Source organism: Ptychodera flava, chromosome 18 (assembly GCF_041260155.1).
Source record: "Ptychodera flava strain L36383 chromosome 18, AS_Pfla_20210202, whole genome shotgun sequence".
In the NCBI taxonomy this organism is placed as follows: Eukaryota; Metazoa; Hemichordata; class Enteropneusta; family Ptychoderidae; genus Ptychodera; species Ptychodera flava.
This window is the reverse complement of record NC_091945.1, coordinates 13,115,842-13,135,947: the sequence shown is the minus strand read 5'-3', so window position 1 is coordinate 13,135,947 and position 20,106 is coordinate 13,115,842. Positions and strand designations below refer to the sequence as shown.

Below are 20,106 nucleotides of genomic sequence, written 5' to 3'. Positions count from 1 at the left end.
TCACATTTGAATGCATTTTTTAAATAATTATTGGTCAGAACTCGAGGAACAACACGCGCACGGCGAGCGATCGTCTCGGTATACACACGGCCGCCATCACTGAGAGTGCGTTCGGCTGTTAGTTATTTGTTTGCTCAACCTAAGTTGCCAAGTCGCCGCGCCGGAAGCAAAACACAGGTGACGTAGTCTGCCAGTATGAGCACGCGCAATTGAGCCTGGAGCGAGCGCGAGTTCTCGCGCTATCATGTCGTTCAGCTATAAAATGTGTGCATGTTAACAGAAACTGGAATTACTGCAGAGAATACTTTCCAGGACATCACATGTAAGTCTCTAAGGTACCAAGGAGGACGTTTAGGAAATCCTTTCAGAAAGTTCACGCTGTCTGTGGCCATTTTGTGGAGTATATACGTACCTGCACTGGCTGCAGCGTATACAGTATTTCTACTGTACAGTGCACATATTGCCGGAACATATGCGATGGAATTTTGCGTTTCACGTCGTTCAATCATTCAGATGGAAATACCGCCCTTCTCAAAACTTTGAAAAAAAAGGGTGACAGACTTTGGAATGCTAACTCTTGTATATCAAGAATGGCGTAATTTAATGAGAAGATATTTGTATTCGAGCATGGCTACAGTTTTTGATTCGAGAACTCTCATCATGGACCGTGGTTGTATTCAACAATCGAGAGGGCTAGGGTGAGTCGAAGTTTTTCCTATGTCCATGTAGCACTTGTGCAAAAATAAGCGAATCCACAGGCCTTTGGCGAATCAATAAATGCGTTTTTTCACCAGCTGAAAGGTTGAAAGATGCGTCCGTCACTTTGGGACGAGCTAGATAAATGCAGTCAAACCAAACTGGGCACAGAAATTTGCCATAATATGACATTGTTCTGGAAATAGTTACCATGGCAACTCGAAACATTAAAATAAGTCTGGTTTTTGTGTTCTCTGACCCGAACTCCCCCAATAGATTATTTTCATATCAATCAAAGTACGTTTCATGGGATATTAGAAAAACTGAAATTTTCAACCCCTAAAATGGTTACCATGGAAACATGGGGCAGTGAATTCGATATCATATTTGGTCTTTTCGACCCAAAATACCCATATGATGAAATTTTCACAGAAATGGACCTATTATTATTCGCGTTATTATTTTTATTATTATTATTATTATTATTATTATTATTAAATTGATTTTATCACCTAAGCAATTATCGTCGTCTTTACTTTTCTAGAAAGGAACATTTCCTTTTAGGCTACCAATAACGTTGCCATTGTTTTTAGGCACATTTGTGTCATATTTGGGTTGATATTATACATCCGTTTTTAAGTGTTTTCTCCAGGTTCCCTAGAGAGGAAATGTCCCTTTCAGTTTTGAAATTTGGAGGATTTTGTTCTGATTAAGGTGGACAATATATAATTACGCAAATGTAATTTGTGCAAAGAGTAAAGAGTCATTCAAATATCAAGTTCAAGAGATTCTCCTATTTCTTGCTATCATCCAAGTAGCACATGGATAACATATAGACACTCGAAAGAAGTGTATCAAAAATATGGTTTTGATATTTTGGCTGAGCTGTTCACAGAGGATTGTAGAGATAGAATGAAAGATGGTTTACACAGCTTAACTTCCCTGCCACAAACGACCCTATACCCATTATATGCATTGAAACCATATGGATTTCGTGTTTTCTGCTGAATTTATAATTTCACATAGGAGGAGAGTTGATACAAGAACGACGAGTTAAGTCATGTGCTTTGAGTCGATTGTTATTATATAATATGGCGTCGACGACTCAGGATGAAATATGGTGAACACAGTTAACCTTCCCTGTCACAAACAATCCTACACCCATGATATGCATTGCAATCATTTTGCAATTCCCAGATGACTAAATGACGATTTCATAATGTTTTCTGCTCAATTTATAATTCAAAAACGAAGAGAGTTGATACAAAGTCGACGTGTTTTTAGTCGTTTATTCGAGCGTTAACAAATACGACGTCATCACCATGATAGTAAGATGGTGAACACAGCTAAACTTACCTACCACAAATGATCCTATCCCCATGATATGCATTGAAACCATATGGATTTAACCATTCCCAGATGACTAAAAGGACGATTTTGTCATGTTTTCTGCTCATTTATATTTTCACAAAGGAGGCGAGTTGATACAAGGTCGACGAGTGATAGAGGGACCGTAGTTGTCGTGTGCTTTCAGTCTATTGTTATTGTATATAATATTGCGTCAACGCTTCAGAATGAAAGATCGTGAACACAGCTAAACTTCCCTGCCACAAACGATCCTATACCACTGATATGCATTGCAATCATATGGATTTTGCAATTCCCAGATGACTAAATGACGATTTCATCATGTTTTCTGCTCAATTCATAATTTCAAAATGGAAGAGAGTTGATACAAAGTCGACGCGTTTTTAGTCGTTTAGTCGAGCGTTAACAAATATGGCGTCCACGCCATGATAGTAAGATGGTGAACACTGCTTAACTTACCTACCACAAATTATCCTATATCCATGATATGCATTGAAACCATATGGATTTAACCATTCCCAGATGACTAAATGACGATTTCGTCATGTTTTCCGCTCAATTTATAATTTTACAAAGGAGGAGAGTTGATACAAACTCGACGAGTTAAGATGTCCTGTGCTTTCAGTCGATTGTTATTGTAAATAATATGGCGTCGACGCCTCAAAATGAAAGATCGTGAACACAGCTAAACTTCCCTGCCACAAATGATCCTATACCCATGATATGCACTAAAACCATAGAGTTCTGTCATTCCCATATGACTAAATGACGATTTTGTCATGTTTTTTGCTGGCTTTATAATTTCACAGAGGAGCAGAGTTGACACAAAGTCAACTTGTTTAGTCTTTTTTTCGAGCGTTAACAAATATGGCATCAACACCATGATAGTAACATCTTGAACACAAAAAAATTTCCTTACCGAAATAAAACATTCTTCCTCTACACTCAAATTTATTCGGAATTTACAAATCAAATGACGATCTGTTTGCTTCTACAGCTAGATGGATAGATATCCAGGATTGAGAGTTGGTACAAAATTGACGTGTCTAGTCGAGCGGTAAAACAATATTGGGCGGTGACGAAAAGGTTGCAAACACAACACAACTTGCCTACATAAAAAGACCCCTTATTCTTCCCATGCAATCACAGTTAAGGGGATTTTGCACTTCCTGGATAACAAAATAACGATTTGTTTTCTCCAAAGCTCGATTGATATTTTACCTAATGAAGAGTTCTAGTACAATTTGACTCATTGTGTCAAAATCGATTTATCGAACGACAACAGTACAACGGTGCACTGGAGCTCGGTGCACAGTAAAATACAACAAAGATGACCGTTTAAAAATAATAGTGTAATAGTTGATAGAAAATAGTAACTTATCAATCAAACTTGGGATGAAAAGTATCCAAAGTTCTTCTTTACAAAAACACTTAAACCTGCTCTTAAGCTGTAATTGCGTCTATATGAGAGAGATGTAAAGCGAGTGGGAATCCTGCACATGCTTACTTGTTGTTGTTTTATGCACTCCATATTAAATAGTGTAAATAAAGCCAGTTAAATAGTGTAAATCAAGCGGTCCATTGACGTTCGCCGCGGTTACATGTCCTTCTCTCTTCTACTTTCATAGTTAACACCAATAATCACTCATGTGGGTCAGCCTCTAATTAATGCGATTGTGTAAGAAACAGCCACACGTATACATCTTGTGTAGTTTTATTAAATGCAACATAGCACACATTTATACACACATACATACACGTCACATACCGACATATACTTACAGGTAGCCTTAATACACGGACCTGTAAAGTTTGATGATAACATTAAAACCCCGCGACGCTTCTTTACCTTGTACTTCAAAACACTGGTAAAGATCACATGACCCATTTTACGAGATGTCTTATCTTTTATTTGATTTATTAAACCTAACCCACGTGTGCATGAAAGCCTGCCGCGAGTTGTCATAGCTTAATAAATGTACGTATAGGTCAGCACCTTTGATAATAGGTTAAAGTTCTTTGCATATTTAGTGGACGATTCCAGACATAAACATTTTGAGTAAGTGTCTCTTCAAGGACTGAGGCCTCCGAATTTTTTACAGCTTGCTGCAAGTTGCAACAACGTCGAATATTGCTGCTTGTTTTGATATTTGGTTTTCTATCAATTATTTATTATTTACGAAGACAGCATGACTAGTGCTGACCACATCTATGACAGCAACATGCATGTGAGACACTTGGCTGCTGAAAATAATTTGCAATTCGAAGTTGACAAAGAATATGGTCCACGCTCGTGTGGAAACCAAAAGGGCAGCTTCTATGGACCTTTAGATGAGACTATCGAAGCCAAGGATTAGGGAGAGACATCATCGAACTGTATAAGAACCATTGTCTCTTTGTAATGCGTTATCATCAATTCGGTATATCAGTAGTTTAATCACTGTTGAACCGCTTCACAGTGCGCCAATAATCGGACTAGCAGTACACGTAGCAGTAACTAAAGATTTCGCTGAAAACAAGACGTTCGTTGTCCTTCTTTGATCAGAAAAGTCTTTGAGTCTTATACTTAAATCAACAGGCTTATGGAAAATGCTTTGCAGTTGTTGGAAACAGAACAAGTTTGCTTCAGCTACGAGGTGAACTCAAAATCTCTGTGCTTGTTCAAATTTTATGTCTCTATTATAACAGCACTGTGTACGATATAAACGACAGAGACATAGTCCACTTTCAATTCAACAATTTCACTGTTCAGATCCATATTCATATCCGACGAACCACTCTAGCTTAATTTGATGTCGGTCTTGGTGACGACACCTCTAAGAAAGTCACAGTGATAGACGAATATTTCAACGTTACCAAGCCACCACCAGTCTCGTTGAAAGCATCAATAAATACTATCCAGCCTGAGGGATGGCTGCATTTGTCCCTGACGACTCTGAACAAAATACATCTGTGCTTGGAAACTACGACCAAACCATCAGTAATTAACTAAATTCGAGTTTTTTATGTCAGAGAATAATTGTTTTGTGTGCCATATAATCTCAATTCACTGAAAATTCGGCTAGCAATCATAGCCTTATCATTAACCTACAGGGAACGGCATGTCCGTTTGGCAACGATTTTTAAAGCCTATGAACAAATCAGTGTGCACGCAGCTGTCTTCAGCGATTCGAAAATTAAGGCACTATAACAATGTTTTATCATGTATTATATTAAACTACGGCTTAATGAACTCATTTGAAAGCATGTCGCTAAGTTTTGTGATAAGATTGTGTGTGAAGTATCGAATGTATACAGCCTTTTGGCTCTATTATCATTATTCTGAAAAGTGAGGGTCACATCCTGTTGAACATTGATTTGCATAATTGTCAGACATAGTTACCTTGTAACCAGGGCTCAGCGAGGTTTGTATGCCTACTCGCACGATCATGATATGTAGGCGTACTCTGCGAGATTATTGGCGACATGTGTTGCTAGTATGAGGTGGTGGAACTTTGATTTGAAAAAATAATAGAACCTAGCTCGTTTATTTGAACCACTCTTTTTTAAAGGACCTGAGCGTTTTGGAATACCTTCGCTTTGTGACTGGATGCTTATTCCAGATCGAGAATTTACTGAATTATCCACCCTAGGTTGATCATAAGAAAGGCATTCGCACAAGCCACCAATATGGGAGGCTGAATTGTATCATGTAAGAACTACTCTGCAGAGAGAACTGCGTAACATGATAATGATTAACTGAACGTATTAAGTTGAACTTTTATATAAAATTTGCAGCAGTTAGTTCAGCTTCAAAACTTTATTGTGAATAAAGTAGGCATTATTTTCATTCCATCGATTAAAACTCCAGTGGCCAGAAAGTTAATTTCATCCGCCATACTTCGTGATGTTTTTTCGTATAAACACTCTGCAATCCGTAACAACCATGGTGATCGCTTCGAGTGTAATGCGATGCAGTCTTTCCTTATAAACTGTACTTAACAAATCGTAGACCACATCGATTTTGCTGTTGTTCTTGTCAGTTTTCGATACACTAAACTGCAAGTTGTGGTCGTTTACTTGAACATCGATTACATCACAAGGAACCAACAAAGAGAACCGCTTGCTACAAGAAAACCTTGAAAACCTTTGCTGGTGCTATGTTATGCAAACTTTGTGGTGTGATTTGAACAAGAGTAAGTAGGCTTGGTGGTAACAGAAAAACGAAAGCAGCTGGTGATTAAAAATGAGATCCAATAAAAATAGTTGTGCAGGAAGACACCGTGAAACGAGGATGCCTTCATACATCTACAACCGTGGACCAGGTAATAGACACGTAGTGTCATCAAGGCACTAAATGTCATGTAGTTCACAGAGTCCTGACAGAAACTATCAATCCCATCAGAAAGTATCAATCAATCAGGCCATTATGCAACGCCGTTTGGTTCTGAAGGAAAGACTTCAACAAGATGCTATCAGTTATTGTCCGAGTCATACCCCGCTTATTTTCGCCTAGCAGATTCTATTTTGCTTAAGAAATTGTAACCAAGAAATTGTGCTTGAAAGGTTGCTGTGACCTCTTCTTATCTTGTAGTCTCTTACCTGCTTACGTTTAAGCCTAGTTTTATTTATGCCGGTATTTTTTGCATATTCTGAGTTGTTGCACTCTAACTTCAGAACTTGACTTGCATAAATTCTGAATTCTCAACATCTATGTTCTTTTCTACTCTATAGTAACATGTCATCGTCGCTCGATACCTGCATGCAAAATGCTTCCGATAAATGACAGCATTTTCAATCTCTGTAATTTAAGGGTGATCGAGCCACTAAATCTTTTACCAAAAATTTTCGTTATTTTTCTGTAACAGTAAGACTTAGATGTGGGGATGAGATTACAACAAAAAATCAATATGTCACCAGATTAATTTGGCAGCTAGAAGGATTTGAAATACACCCACTTTATCCAATTCGAATGACAGAAATTATGAACCTGCCGTAAGCGTTGCCAAACCCGATATATTTACTTTCAGTCCCTTTCTTGAAATGGTGCACTTGTACATGTGATCCACATTGAATAATAAATGAAAGTTTAAGCTATTGTTCCGCTGAAAATGTGCATAAGAAATTAAATTGTCATTTCTCAGGCCTTCCCAAACAACAGTTAAAGATATTGCAAACTTAAAAGTGATGACCAGGCCTTATCCATACTTTGAAGAATTATTTAGATTTCCAATCAAAGAATTTTGTTTATTTTCACATAATTTATTGTTCAGATATTGCACATTACATGCTTCAAATAAAATATGGGGTCACCAGCCTATTTACAATGCTACATCGCCTAACATCACCCCCTCAGCTCCCGATATGTGAAATGGGAAAAATCACTTAGACGATATTTTGCTTTGTGTGAGCTTTATGAGTGTTGTGTTGCGTGGCATCTCGAAACATTTTCCAACTAAGCCTTTTACGTAACCTTGAATACAACCGCTATTTACTTGCTGAACAAATAGTCTAGTGAACGATATTACGACAAAATATCAAATATCTGTAAAATTTACATATTAAGGGAAAATGCGGGAACCAATATTCGGACTCTGACATTAATACAATACTTTTCAGATCTACCACTTGTGTTGACGCATTTTGAAGCTGCCTGGTGTATAAACACCGTCATTTTTTTGAAAATCGAAATCACTATTTATCCCATAGAGTTAACATAGGAAAGGTGGTCGTTTTGAATTTCAAATAAGGGCAAATTTAAGATTTTTCCTTTCTCTGGTATCAAATTTGCACGGTGGCTGCTGATGTATATCGATTTTGGAAGAGATTATTCAAGGTTTCCTTGAGGACAGTTTGAGCAAAAGTTTTAGTTTTTCACTTTCCTTACGGGAATCAACAGGCATGACGGGCTACCTATACCCTGTGTAAAGTTGAACGAATACCAATCACCAGGTTCTGTACAAATCTTTAGTCTGAATTTTCCAAAGGTTTTGTACAAAATAAAGTGTGGCCGAAGCTGGAAATCTGGAATTCATGATATTTTGCCGTGACATGTACTTTCCCAAAACCTCTTGATTGAATGTCAAGTAAAGGTTTTTTACAATCAAGCTCGAAATACTGGTAATAGCATAAGGTCCGTCCCGAGCCAGTATTTGCCCACTTTAGAATGTTAGTATCTCCAACATTTATTTTGCGATACCACATCTGCTCCTGGTTATCTTCTGACTCAATAACATGGTGTTCAATTTTGTTTCGTTGACGGTTCACAATTGTAAACTTGGCACTATCTTCGAAAAAATACGAAAAAGTCACTTTAGACTGCATAAGGGGTGAGAGTAACAAGAACACAGGGCTATGAAGAATGATTTCACCTCGCAAATATGAAGTGTCGTTTACAGCCTTCTTTTGATTTTATCAGTCAACGATTTTTTTTATGGTCTTATTTGTGAAAGTTTGCCACTGAACTTAAATTGAAAGAAACTTGCAATTTTATATCAAAATATCTTTTCACACCTTTTTTGACTAAAATTGTCAAATATGAAGATTTACTGATTTGCTGTGTAATAATGATATGATTATATGATATGATAGAATATGATATGATATGACACCTTTTATACATTCTCGCAACATCACCGTCCTCTCCCCGAAGACATCTTTGGAATTCGAATTATCAACAAGCACGGGGTGACAATAAAACTATTTGCCCCTGTTATATATCAACCGACATTGAAGTCATATCATTGTTAATAACAGTGAATAAATGTTATGACAAACACCTGCGGTTTTTTGGTTCATGCATATTGAGATTTGCTGTGAGGGAAACCAATCTGACAATGTCACAGCTTTAACTGTGATAAAGATCTCCATAGGATGCTGACTTCGCAGTACTCAATGCATAGCCAACAACTTAGGGTTCTATCTGTATATCACTCTGAACAAGGGAGAGTTCTCGGTATCTTGAATGTCTGTTATTAACGTTAGATGATATAAAACGAAGAATCACAGCCCTATATTTATCAATTATATACAAAACTACGCTTTAAGGTTGTATTTTTGCTATTTTGTCTTCTCTCTCTCTCTCTCTCTCTCTCTCTCTCTCTCTCTCTCTCTCTCTCTCTCTCTCTCTCTCTCTCTCCTTGTGTCTAGGATTTACTTCTATTTAGGGGCCCAAGCCCTATTGTATCTACTGGGGTTCAACTTTCTTCCTCTTCTTCTTTTTCTCCTTCTTCCATCACTTTTTTGCGTAGCTGGATCTCAAAAACTGTTGCGCAAAGCCTTTTCAAACTTGCAGGGCTTATTAAGCCTATAGGATTCTAGTTCACCTGACCTTTTGATTTTTGTGGGTCATGTGACCTGGCGGCCATCTTGGATTCAAATTTTGTATTCTGCCTAATTTGCATAAAACTTAACCAATCAAAATGCCGTGAACAAATTTTGTAAGACATAGTACTGAGATGCCATATGCCAAATTTATGGTTCATTGACCTTGTCGTTTTTGAGAAGAAGATTTTTAAGTGATTAAATCGATATTTTACCATAACTAATTAGTTACGCATACAGGGGCTACAGGTATGGTTCCTAGTTTATAGGAGTCACTATGGGACCAAAAGTTTTTTTACAATTTCTGGCTGACCTTGAATGACCTTTGACCTACTTTTATATTATCATGGCTTCCATTCAAAGACCGTTGCACCAAATATCTTGTAATTTAGCACATGGGTCAAACTGAAAGAACACATTTTCCCATTTTGTTACCATGCCAACAAGTCACATGACCGAAAAGGCATCTTCAAATGAAAGTTTAAAATCCATCTCATTTGCATAAAAATTATCAATCAAAACTCTGTTGACACACTATTTGGGGACCATACGGCAAGGCTCCTTCATGCCACATTTCAAGGACACAGGCAATGTCAATTTTGAGAAAAAGATTTTAAAATATTCTTTTTCACATATTCCAATGACCTATGACCTGCCCTATACCTCTGCAGCTAAGCTATGGCTATCTCATTCTAGCCTGTACAAGTGTATGAAAGGGCTGGTGTCAATCGAAAAATGTAAGGTATGGGACCAAATTGCACATCTAAGTTTTGAGTTGCTGTTCACCTTTGACCCTGGCATCATACTGTACCTCATTAATTATGCACATATCTAATTCTTGGCTAGCCAGGACAGCTGGAGGTCTGATTATTGGTATACAGGGGAAAGCATGGGAACAAAGTTTTTTGACCAATTGTCACATGACCAGCCACCTCATGTGCCTCATTAATTATGCACATAGCTAATTCTGGCCTTGGTAATAGAGCTAGAGGTCAGATTTTTGGTTCACAGTTATAACTATGGGAACAAAATTTTGGTCAAAATATCACATGACCCCATTGACCTTTGACCTCATATATATATATATATATATATATATATATATATATATATATATAATATATATATATATATATATGCAATAAATAAGTAACCACATGTGCTACACAATTCATACTTCGTATGATGGGAGACCTCATGACACAATATCCTGTACCTAAATTATGCACATATCTAATTCCGGGCTAGCCAGTAGAGCAAGAGGGCTAATTTTAGATACAAAATTATAACTAGGGATGAAATCTTTTGGACATTTCATGTGAACTCGATGAATTTTGACCTCAGATATAGATAATTGCTTATAAATCAAGAAACCACAAATGATATTCGGTATGATTGGTGACCTAATAGCACCACATTCTGTGCCACATTAATTATGCGCATATGCAAATCTGGGCTAGCAAATAGAGCTAAAGCTTCAATTTTTGGTATAGGGAATAAATATCAGAAAAACGGTTTTTGCCAAACTGTCATGTGACCAAATTAACCTTTAACCTTGGTTTCACAAATACGCCTGTAAATAAGCAACCACAAGTGCCACACCCTTTAAATATGAAGGGATGAAATATCTAACAGCATTAGAGGGTTATTGATTATCATTCTGGTACCTTTCCAAGTGTTTGCAAGTACTTGGGCCCCGTGAAGCTGCTTGCGAGCTGCTTGCAGCTTTATTATGTATTTTGCCTCAGAGTTCATATGGGTATTGTGTGCTGTTTGTCAATCACTAACTGTGTTGATGTGTTTGTGGAGACGAAGAATGTGGCGAGTCCGTTGTCGGGTATGACTGAACACATTTAAGCATTCATAGTTGTCCGTCTGATATCTATTCAATACGGCTAGTTTTCAATCGGATTCGAACCCACAACATACGGCATCAGTCGCCTAGCTGAGAGGCCACAGACAGAACCACTCGGCTAAATCTCCCCTCCCAAAAAGAGTGGTTCAATAGCCGGCTAAGTTGTTACATTTTTCTGACTGAGACCGCTCAACACGTTGTAGAGTTTGTGAAGCACTCACGCACGCATGCTCACTATCATACATCGCACATACACACTTTATCGAAGCGAAGAAATGAATTTCATCGCTTTAACTGGGCGAACGATAACCTCGGGGACAATTCTGTCCACCAGCAGTGTTACCAACCCAGGTTAGAGAATACGGCTAGTTTTCAATCGGATCAAATATATAATCGGATCAAATCAAGGCATCTGTCCCCAAGGCACGGTCTACCTTAATGTCAGTTGGTGAAGGAAACTCAGTAGAATGTAAGACTGAAAAAAAAGAAATACTTCATCTGGCGAGTTCTGTCACTCAATGCAAGTTGAACTATCCCACCAAACGAAAACTTTCTATCCTTCTTAAAAACCCGCGTATGTCAGACACCAAAAACTAATACATGAAGAGAGTGGCAGAGATACAACAATGATGTGTGAGACCACGAGTACAGTGCGCATGGTAAACCTTATAATACTAAAAATCGATGACGTCATTTATTCTTTATCTACACGTCAATTAGAAGGAGACAACGGCCAGCAAAGAGGATCTTGCGTATTTTGTTACTTGAAAATATGTATGGGTCCATGCTGTTTTTTAAAGAAAGGACTCGTATTGTACTATATGTTCGAATAACGACAAGTGTAGCAAAGAACGATTCATATCACACCGAAAAGCAATTGGCAGTGATCCATCGTCGAAAATTGTAAATACCGCTATTGATCCCCTCGAACATGTCTAGATTCTTATCTGTGACTTTGCAACTGATAGAGGTTCAATTGCTGTCTGTCGTGACTTCTAAATTCCAACAGTAACACACGATCGCTTTGTCAGTTTAGGTTGTAGTTGTAAGCCAAGCAATCTCCTTTTGTGCGGGTGTGAAAAGTTGCCATTCGTCACTCTCAGAATTTATTTTCTCAACCGAGTGTCCCTCTGACAGATTTGTTTCTTGGAAGCAGTGTGTAGAGACATTTCGTCGGTGTAATGTAGTAGGTCGGACAGACTTGTCAACTTCTCACTAAGCTTTGTGATAACGACACATGCCAACCACGTGGCATACACAGCCTTCTCACACCAGCAGATGATTATATCGTAGTTCACACCAGTCTGAGCCACCGTAAACAAAAGTAACTGCTCTGTTTCACTTCTGTTGCTAAGATTTGTCTCACTAATACAAAAGTTTGTCATATTACCATGGAAAGTATTTCAAACTTTTGGATCCTGAAAATTTCTACGATTTTATATGAGAAGAGTGAATTTTTAGAATTGTTAGTATTTCTGTGGTTCAACGGATCTGCTTGATAGGCGGAGTGAGCGTGTTTATTAAGTGCGTTGTCAGGCCCAAGAGTTGAAATTTGTGATTTTGTGCACATTTACGTCACATTTCTGGGTTGTCTTGAAGGCAATAGATCTTAGAGAAAAACAAGCATCAATCTTCAGCTTCTTTTGCTTTGAGCACAGAACACAACTTCCACGATGCGCGAAATCGTTCAAATGTGAGCTGGCCAGTGTGGCAACCAAATATTTGATATGTGAAGTCTTTAAAGGTAGGGAAATCGATCCAAGGGCCTAGGAGCGATAAATGTAACACAGTGTCTACCATTACTTTATAGGCGTAATAAACTATGAGTGTATCTAATTATCAGGGAAATCTTACTCCTGGCAGATATGTGTGTACGCAAATAAAGTCGGTTAACATAACGCACACACAAAAAACACGAGTGACAAACAGGTGGTGGTTGTGAACACAATCAATGTGATTCACCACCAATGTCTGTAACTCCAGACTTGACAAAAGTCGTTGCTTGAGGCACTTTGAACGTAGTTCGGAACAGGAACAGTGGAGTGCCTGTGAGACGTGTAGACCTATCATAGCCACTTATGTAGTTTGTGCACGGTGAAGATTTTTCAGATCAACAACTTTGATGGTAAATGGACTGACCTTTCCTACTACAATTGTTGTCGTCCTCGATTCAGTACAAAATTTCCATATGGACCATTGATGCGGGTTACATCTGATTTATGTGACAAATCCTACTCTATTGTATCGACGACTGCCGTGTGCCGATTAACAAAGAAAAACAGCAGCAGGCTTAGATATACTTTGCACGCATTAAGGAACACTGAATATTTTGACCGTTTTTATTCGAAAACCGTCCGTATAACCATATGACGGTGACAAAAACAAAACAGGAAATCTGGCATACATTTTTACGGAATTACTATGAGCGAGCCAATTTGAGTTAATCCACATGCCGCACAGACACAGGACTTTGTAGGTTCCTGGACGAAACGACCCCAAACCGACCCGATCTCAATCAACTGCGCCCATGTCTACTCCGTTTATCGGCTTCTACTCAACCATCGAGCTAAAAGTCCCTTCTAGCTCCATGACTAAACCTTTCACACTGGACACATGATGTACAAATGCCTACTCTTTAACTTTCAGGGGCGTGCATCGGTACATAACGTATTGTTGCTAGCATGGTAGTTCTACGTCCAGGGCAATCAAACAAGGCAATCAAACAGCTCAACTTTCCCCTTCAAAATTTAGGTCGAGGTCAACAATAAGCAAAATAAATTTATAAGCCTTCAAAACATTTTTGTGATGATTTTGTAGAATTGATTAAATTTACCAGTCGGCGGCACCTGATTTGAGCTACTACCTGTGATCGAAAATTTTCAGCGCGAAGACATAATACCAATAGTGCCTGCTGTGTTCTCAGCTAATAGCTGCGATCAATATTAAATTGATAGAAGCAACAGCCGCACACCTGCCTGCCTTACTTTTGCACAACGTGTAAAATGAATTATTCATGCCAAAAATGACGACAGCTATTTTTGCAATGTGAATTTCTTATTACCATCTTCATCGGCATGATTTTGCATCTCGGTCTATTTCGCTCCTATTTCGTCATGGTCACTGGACCATTTCTGGACCATCAGTTCACAATTCAGCAGGGGAACATAGTTGAATGACGTTCACAAAATGTTCATCAAAGGAAAGATCCCAGTTTCAAAGGAGTAGGACATGTTTATCAGGCTTTTTATCTTGAAAAATCACGAGCTGTAGGCTCTTAATACAAAATACTTTTCTTCTAGTGAACAACTTTCCGACAATTTGCAGCCAATCTCCCTGCACCACGTGGCGGTTGCGACATGCTCATTAATATGTAGTCAAAATTCTGACAAAATGACGGCCCACGCCTGACCCTATTTTCGTTAACAGCACAGCCAGCGGTAGAAATATGTCAGAGGACCAGACAAAGGCTCCTCATGCCTTTCAATGACGTCTTCAAATGCGATCAATAGTTTCCATGGGATCAGGCGTGTAGGTTCCCTCTTAGATTTATCTGTTCGAAGCCCAACTTTTTCAAATCACATGTCGTTGATTTACGATGACAATTTTCATTACGGAACATATATTATCGTCATGGCAGCAGTGGTAAGCATGGGAAAAATTGTCGTTATTTAATTGACATCACGTGGTATTTGCAATCTAATTACCTGTGCCTCGCACTGCAATGCTTTTCTGAAAACAAATGAGTACATGTCTGTTCCATCACTGGCTCACAAGGTCTGATGCACGATGACCTGTCGCGCAGGAGACGCATCACCAGGAAAAGGATGCGTTCGGCCCTCATTAGCGACTTCTGCGTTTGTTTACTGACGTCACCTCTCGTTGCCATCGTAACGCCATAACTAACCCTTCCCTGACATCGTTTCAATGGATGACGCTCCAGCGCCCCTGTGGGTAATTTCAACTCAAGGTGAAAAAAGTAACGCTACTTTAGTTGACCCTCTCGCGACGTTGTTTTGAAAAGAGTCTTTTAATATGCGACAGTCTGATGATGACCCCATTAAAGGTTGCCAGACGACATTTTTAGAGAATCATGACATGCTCAGTATACAAAAGAGAGAGAGAGAGAATGAGAGAGAGAGAGACAGACAGACAGACTGACAGACAGACAGACAGACAGACAGACAGACAGACAGACAGACAGACAGACAGACAGACGGAGACAGAGAAAGAGAGAGAGAGAGTTTCAGCATCTTAGGATCTTAGGATTTTCAATTTTTTTTACACATGTTATGTTATGTTATGTTGATTCTGAACGCAGGCTCCCTAGTGCCTCTATGTTCAGCTCTGGAATGTCAGCTAGTGTAGTCTTGTCCGGTCTGGTTCTGATAATATACTGTTCAGTGTAGTTATATTTCATTGGTTGATTCTTTAGGTAATTGTCCACGCGATTTTTGAACATGTTGATTGATGTTGCAGTGACGACTGGCTCTGGAAGATTGTTCCAAATGTCAGTGATCCTTGATGTGAAGTAGTTTCTTCTAAGCTCAAGTCGACATAGTTTTTTATCCACCTTGTATGAGTGACCTCTGGTTTGTAGATATACAGCACGTTGAAATAAGTTCTCTGTGACCCGTCTATCATAAAATCCGCCCATAATTTTAAACATCTCGATGAGATCGCCGCGTAGACGTCGAAATCTAAGTGTTGGCAATTGTAAAATCCTCAGACGATCTTCGTATGTCAAATTCTGTAAACCTGGAGCATCTTCGTCGCTCTTCGTTGAACATTTTCTATACATTTGAATGCAACTCACATAGAATTTGTTCTCCTTCCTTATCACGGTAGTTCTGGGAAGTCTTCTCCGATGAACATGGTATCGATCCCACTGGTACCTACCATGGTGACTCAGATCTGCAGCTTGAAAGAATCAACTTCTACTACAATGAAGCTACCGGTGACAAGTATATACCCCGTTCTTTCTCGATAGAGTCGGAGCCTGGCACCATGGACAGTCCGCTCTGGACCTTCGGTCAGATCTCCAGGCCAGATAAATTTGTGTTTGGTAAGCTTTCGGCAACGAAAGTTTCTACACTTAATCCAGTTTGTTATATTTTTTATTATGTGGACGAATCTTCAGAACCGACAACTTTGCCCTCGGTACGGTTTGTTCATTACGTTATTCTTTAGAGTGTGACAATAAGATTCTTCCACGAAATTGAACAGAGTAAGTCAAGAGTAAAACTCTGTTTTATTTATCTCACATAAACAGGTCTGAGTGGTGCTAGTAACAACGGGCCGAAATGTCATTACACAGAGGGCGCTCAACTGGTAGATTCTGATTCTTTGTGAGATGCCATTAGGAAAGAAGCTGAAAGCTGTGACTGTCTGTCTGCGTGCGACGTTCAATATACAATGCATGGTATATCAACGACTTCGTGATCAATTTGACCGTTTCTGTTTGACCCATAACAAACACATCCCTTGCAGTGAAGCATAGTATTCTCATTGGTTTAATTCTAAGGGACGACAAAAAATTACCATTCCTCGAATTTTTCAAAACAAACTCTCCCACTGACACTTTTAGTGACGACTTGAAGTCTAGATTTTATAAACTGACCGCAATAATAGAAGCATTCCGTATACAGTCATTGTTGACCATAAAGTCTAAGCACTTTCACAAGTACTCCAAGACGGAGAAAAACTGTAAACATATGTACAACAAAAATATCTTAAAAGTAAATAATTGCCATGTGTTTTAACGTCCTCAGATTTGGGTCTACCATTTGAACTTTTCAGTTTGCGTTAACCCCATGTTTATCCTCTTCACCGCGGTAAATAATTGCAAAGTGGAAATATACATTTATCAATTTCAAAACAAAACTCAAATTGGCTAAAGTAGAGACAGCTATTCCGATAAACAATTCAATTATTCTTACTGGCCATAAACCTGAGTTGTCTGTTCGATTACAAATTCCTTTGATCTCATATCCGAAATGTAACCCTACCGTACCAAAGTCGTGGGCTAACATAACACATCTTCGAAGTGTAACGCCCTCCCTCGTAGGGATTTTATCTCGAAGCGTCCCTCACGTGGTCAATGCGTGTGAGGGTTAGTTCAAGATTTTATGAGGAGATTTGATTTGCGTTATACATGTCCTCAGTTTACCTTTTGCCAGCCTGATTTTTACTTTTGTATGTGCTCGCTTTTATTTGTCAACTTTTACCCTAAAGAAGGCAACTTGTGTGTTGCCGAAACGTCGGTATACTTTAAATAAAGATCATCAGAAGGCAAAGAGTACTGGTTGGACTGCCTCCTTTATAAAATTTTCTTTAGCACATTAACAAAATTACGTAAACTTTCTCTATCGGAATCGAACCTCCAGGGCTAGCGAAGACAATTGTCAACCTAGTACCTGAACTGCAGCCTCAACTCTGCAGGGCTGTTGATATTGTCCAAAATCAACAACATAACAGAGTTTTATTAAGTGAAAGAAGTTTGAAGATGTCTATATGCAGCATGCTTGTCACTATAAGTAATATTTACGGCTGGGTTTGGGCTTGACGAGTTGACACCGGCGGAGACCGGGAACGGCAGAGATGCAATACAATGAGGTCGCCTGCGAGCCATAGGCATGAAACAAAAATTGCAGGCATGAAATAAGATTTAAAGGTAAGGATAAAAATGACTGACATGAAATAAAAATTACAGGCATTAAAAAAAAATTACAGGTATCACATAACAGGTATGAAATAAAAATTACAAGCGTGGTATGAAGGAAAACCTACAGGTATGAAAAAAAAATAAAGGCATGAAATAAAAAGTACAGGCATGAAGAAAACTTCAAGACACGAAAAAAGTTACAGGCATTAAATAACAATTACAGCCAACCTATTTTAGTAAACACGTTTCCTTTTATTTTTTTTATTTATTAAACCAGGGCCACATGCGCGTGAAAGCCTTCCGCGAGTCGTATAATCCAATCATAGCTTTATCTGAAACATATGTGTACGGCATCACCTTTGGCAAACGGGTAAAGTTCTCACTTTATGGCAGTTTGAATATTAAATAGTAGATTCTAGACACCTACTTTTTTGAGGAAGTGGCTGTTCAAGAACCGGGGCCTCCGTGATTTTCACAGCTTGCTGCAAGTTGCAATAATGTCGACGAGATGGCAGGTACTTTCATGTCGAATATTACTGCTTTTTTCGCTTGCTTTGATATTCGGCTCGCTATCAATTATCTATCATTTAAGAAGAGACAGCATGACTGGTGCCGACCAAATCCGCGACAGCAAAATGTATGTGAGACACATGGCTGCTGAAAACAAATTGCCGTTCGAGGTTGACAGAGAATATGGTCCATGCTCGTGTGGAAACCAAAACCGCAACCGTTATGGACCTTTAGATGAGAGCTTAAATAGACGACGAATCATCGAAGCCAAGGAATGGGAGAGACATCATAGAGCCGAATTAGAACCATTGTCTCTTTGTTATGCGTTATCACCAATTCAATATATCGGTAGTGGAATCACCGTTGAACCGCTTCACAGTGTGCGATTAGTTGGATTAGCTATGCACCCAGCAGTAACTGAAATTTTCGCTGAAGACAAGACGTTTGTTGTTCTCCTTCGATCAGAAAAATCTTTAGGAGTCTTATACTTAAATGAACCTCCTCAAGCAAAAGGTTTTGAAGTTGTTGGGAACAGAACAAGTATGCTTCAGATAAGAGGTGAGCTCAAAATCTCTGTGCTTGATCCAATTTTAAGAAGTCTGTATTATAACAGCACTGTGTACGATATAAACGAGAGAGACATAGTCAACTTTCAATTCAACAATTTCACTGTTCAGATCCATATTCATATCCGACGAACCACTGTGCCTTTTCTGTTTGATGTCGGTCCTGGTGATGACATCACTAAAAAAGTCACAGTAATAACCAAAACATTTGAACGTTATCAAGCCGTTACCAGACTCATTGAAAGCATCAATAAATACTATCCAGGGATGACAATAATTGTAGCTGACGACTCAGAACGTCCACAGAAAATCAACGGTAGCAACATCAAGCAATACATAATGCCTTTCGCAGAAGGTGTCTCGGCGGGAAGAAACTTAGCTCTCAGCCAAATCCGCACAAAATACTTTCTTTGGGTGGACGACGATTTTATTTTCACCAACGGTACCAAATTGGAACTGTTTATCGAAAAGTTTGAAAACCAAAATATACTTTTAGACGTGATTGGAGGTACACTCGGTAACAAAGATGGCGTATCTCGAAAAGAGTGGTACGGCTGTCGAACTATTAGCTGGTATAAAGGCGACGATGATGGTGATTGTTTTGTTCGGCATAGCAACACCCACTATCAGCAACTCAAAGAGTATCCTCAATGCTACATGACAGACGCTATCATCATGTTCTTCATGGCAAGAACTGAAGCTTTCCGTCGAGGAGTGTTCGATCCAGAATATGAAAGAATTGGGCATACGGAATACTTTGTCAACAGACTGGGAAAAATTCGTCTGGCTAGTTGTAGTGACGTCAATATCTTACATGTACGGATCACAAACCAGAAGTATGCGAAGTTTAGAAAACACGCTCCAGTGGATGAAATGGTCAAGCACCTACTTTTGAACATGAACCTGAAATGTTTCAAATTATAAGCGATACGAATGAGTATTAATTAGACTGCTGGGAGAATAGCAATAACTTTAAATGGCCTACGTTTGATTTCCGGCAGAGGTTTTCTTGGTTTTAATATGCGGGTGTTTCTTTTCATACACCAAATAAAAAGTAGGTCGTTTGATATTTCAAGGGAAGGGGCAGGAAACATTTGTTTGTGTCAATTGTATTTTTCACATGAGTCGGGAATAGACTTTGAAGTTTA

At 38.8% G+C, this 20,106-nt stretch overlaps 2 protein-coding genes across 6 annotated transcripts in view; both read left to right on the top strand.

Annotated features, from left to right (window-relative positions):
- Positions 1–17,533, top strand: part of LOC139116897 (tubulin beta-4B chain-like) — a 91,688-nt gene extending 74,155 nt beyond the window's left edge. For 3 of the 5 annotated variants that reach the window (XR_011548411.1, XR_011548412.1, XM_070679627.1), the window contains exons 2-3: positions 16,067–16,283; positions 16,491–17,533. Coding sequence is in view for 1 of the 5 variants with exons in the window: in XM_070679627.1 (XP_070535728.1) it covers positions 16,067–16,283; positions 16,491–16,570 (297 nt within the window). In the remaining 4 variants the exon portion in view is untranslated. Of the gene's footprint in view, positions 1–232; positions 699–16,066; positions 16,284–16,490 lie in introns of those variants that run through there. The other 2 variants (XR_011548410.1, XR_011548409.1) reach the window with 2 other exon arrangements.
- A 951-nt stretch (positions 17,534–18,484) lies between these two features.
- Positions 18,485–19,882, top strand: LOC139117595 (beta-1,4 N-acetylgalactosaminyltransferase 2-like). Its single transcript, XM_070680837.1, has one exon. The coding sequence runs from the start codon at positions 18,485–18,487 to the stop codon at positions 19,880–19,882; it is 1,398 nt and encodes a 465-aa protein (XP_070536938.1).
- The last annotated feature ends 224 nt before the right edge of the window (positions 19,883–20,106 follow it).

Bases quoted from the DNA above. Each gene is read 5' to 3' on its own strand.
- LOC139117595 (XM_070680837.1), top strand. From the start codon at position 18,485: ATGACTGGTGCCGACCAAATCCGCGACAGCAAAATGTATGTGAGACAC.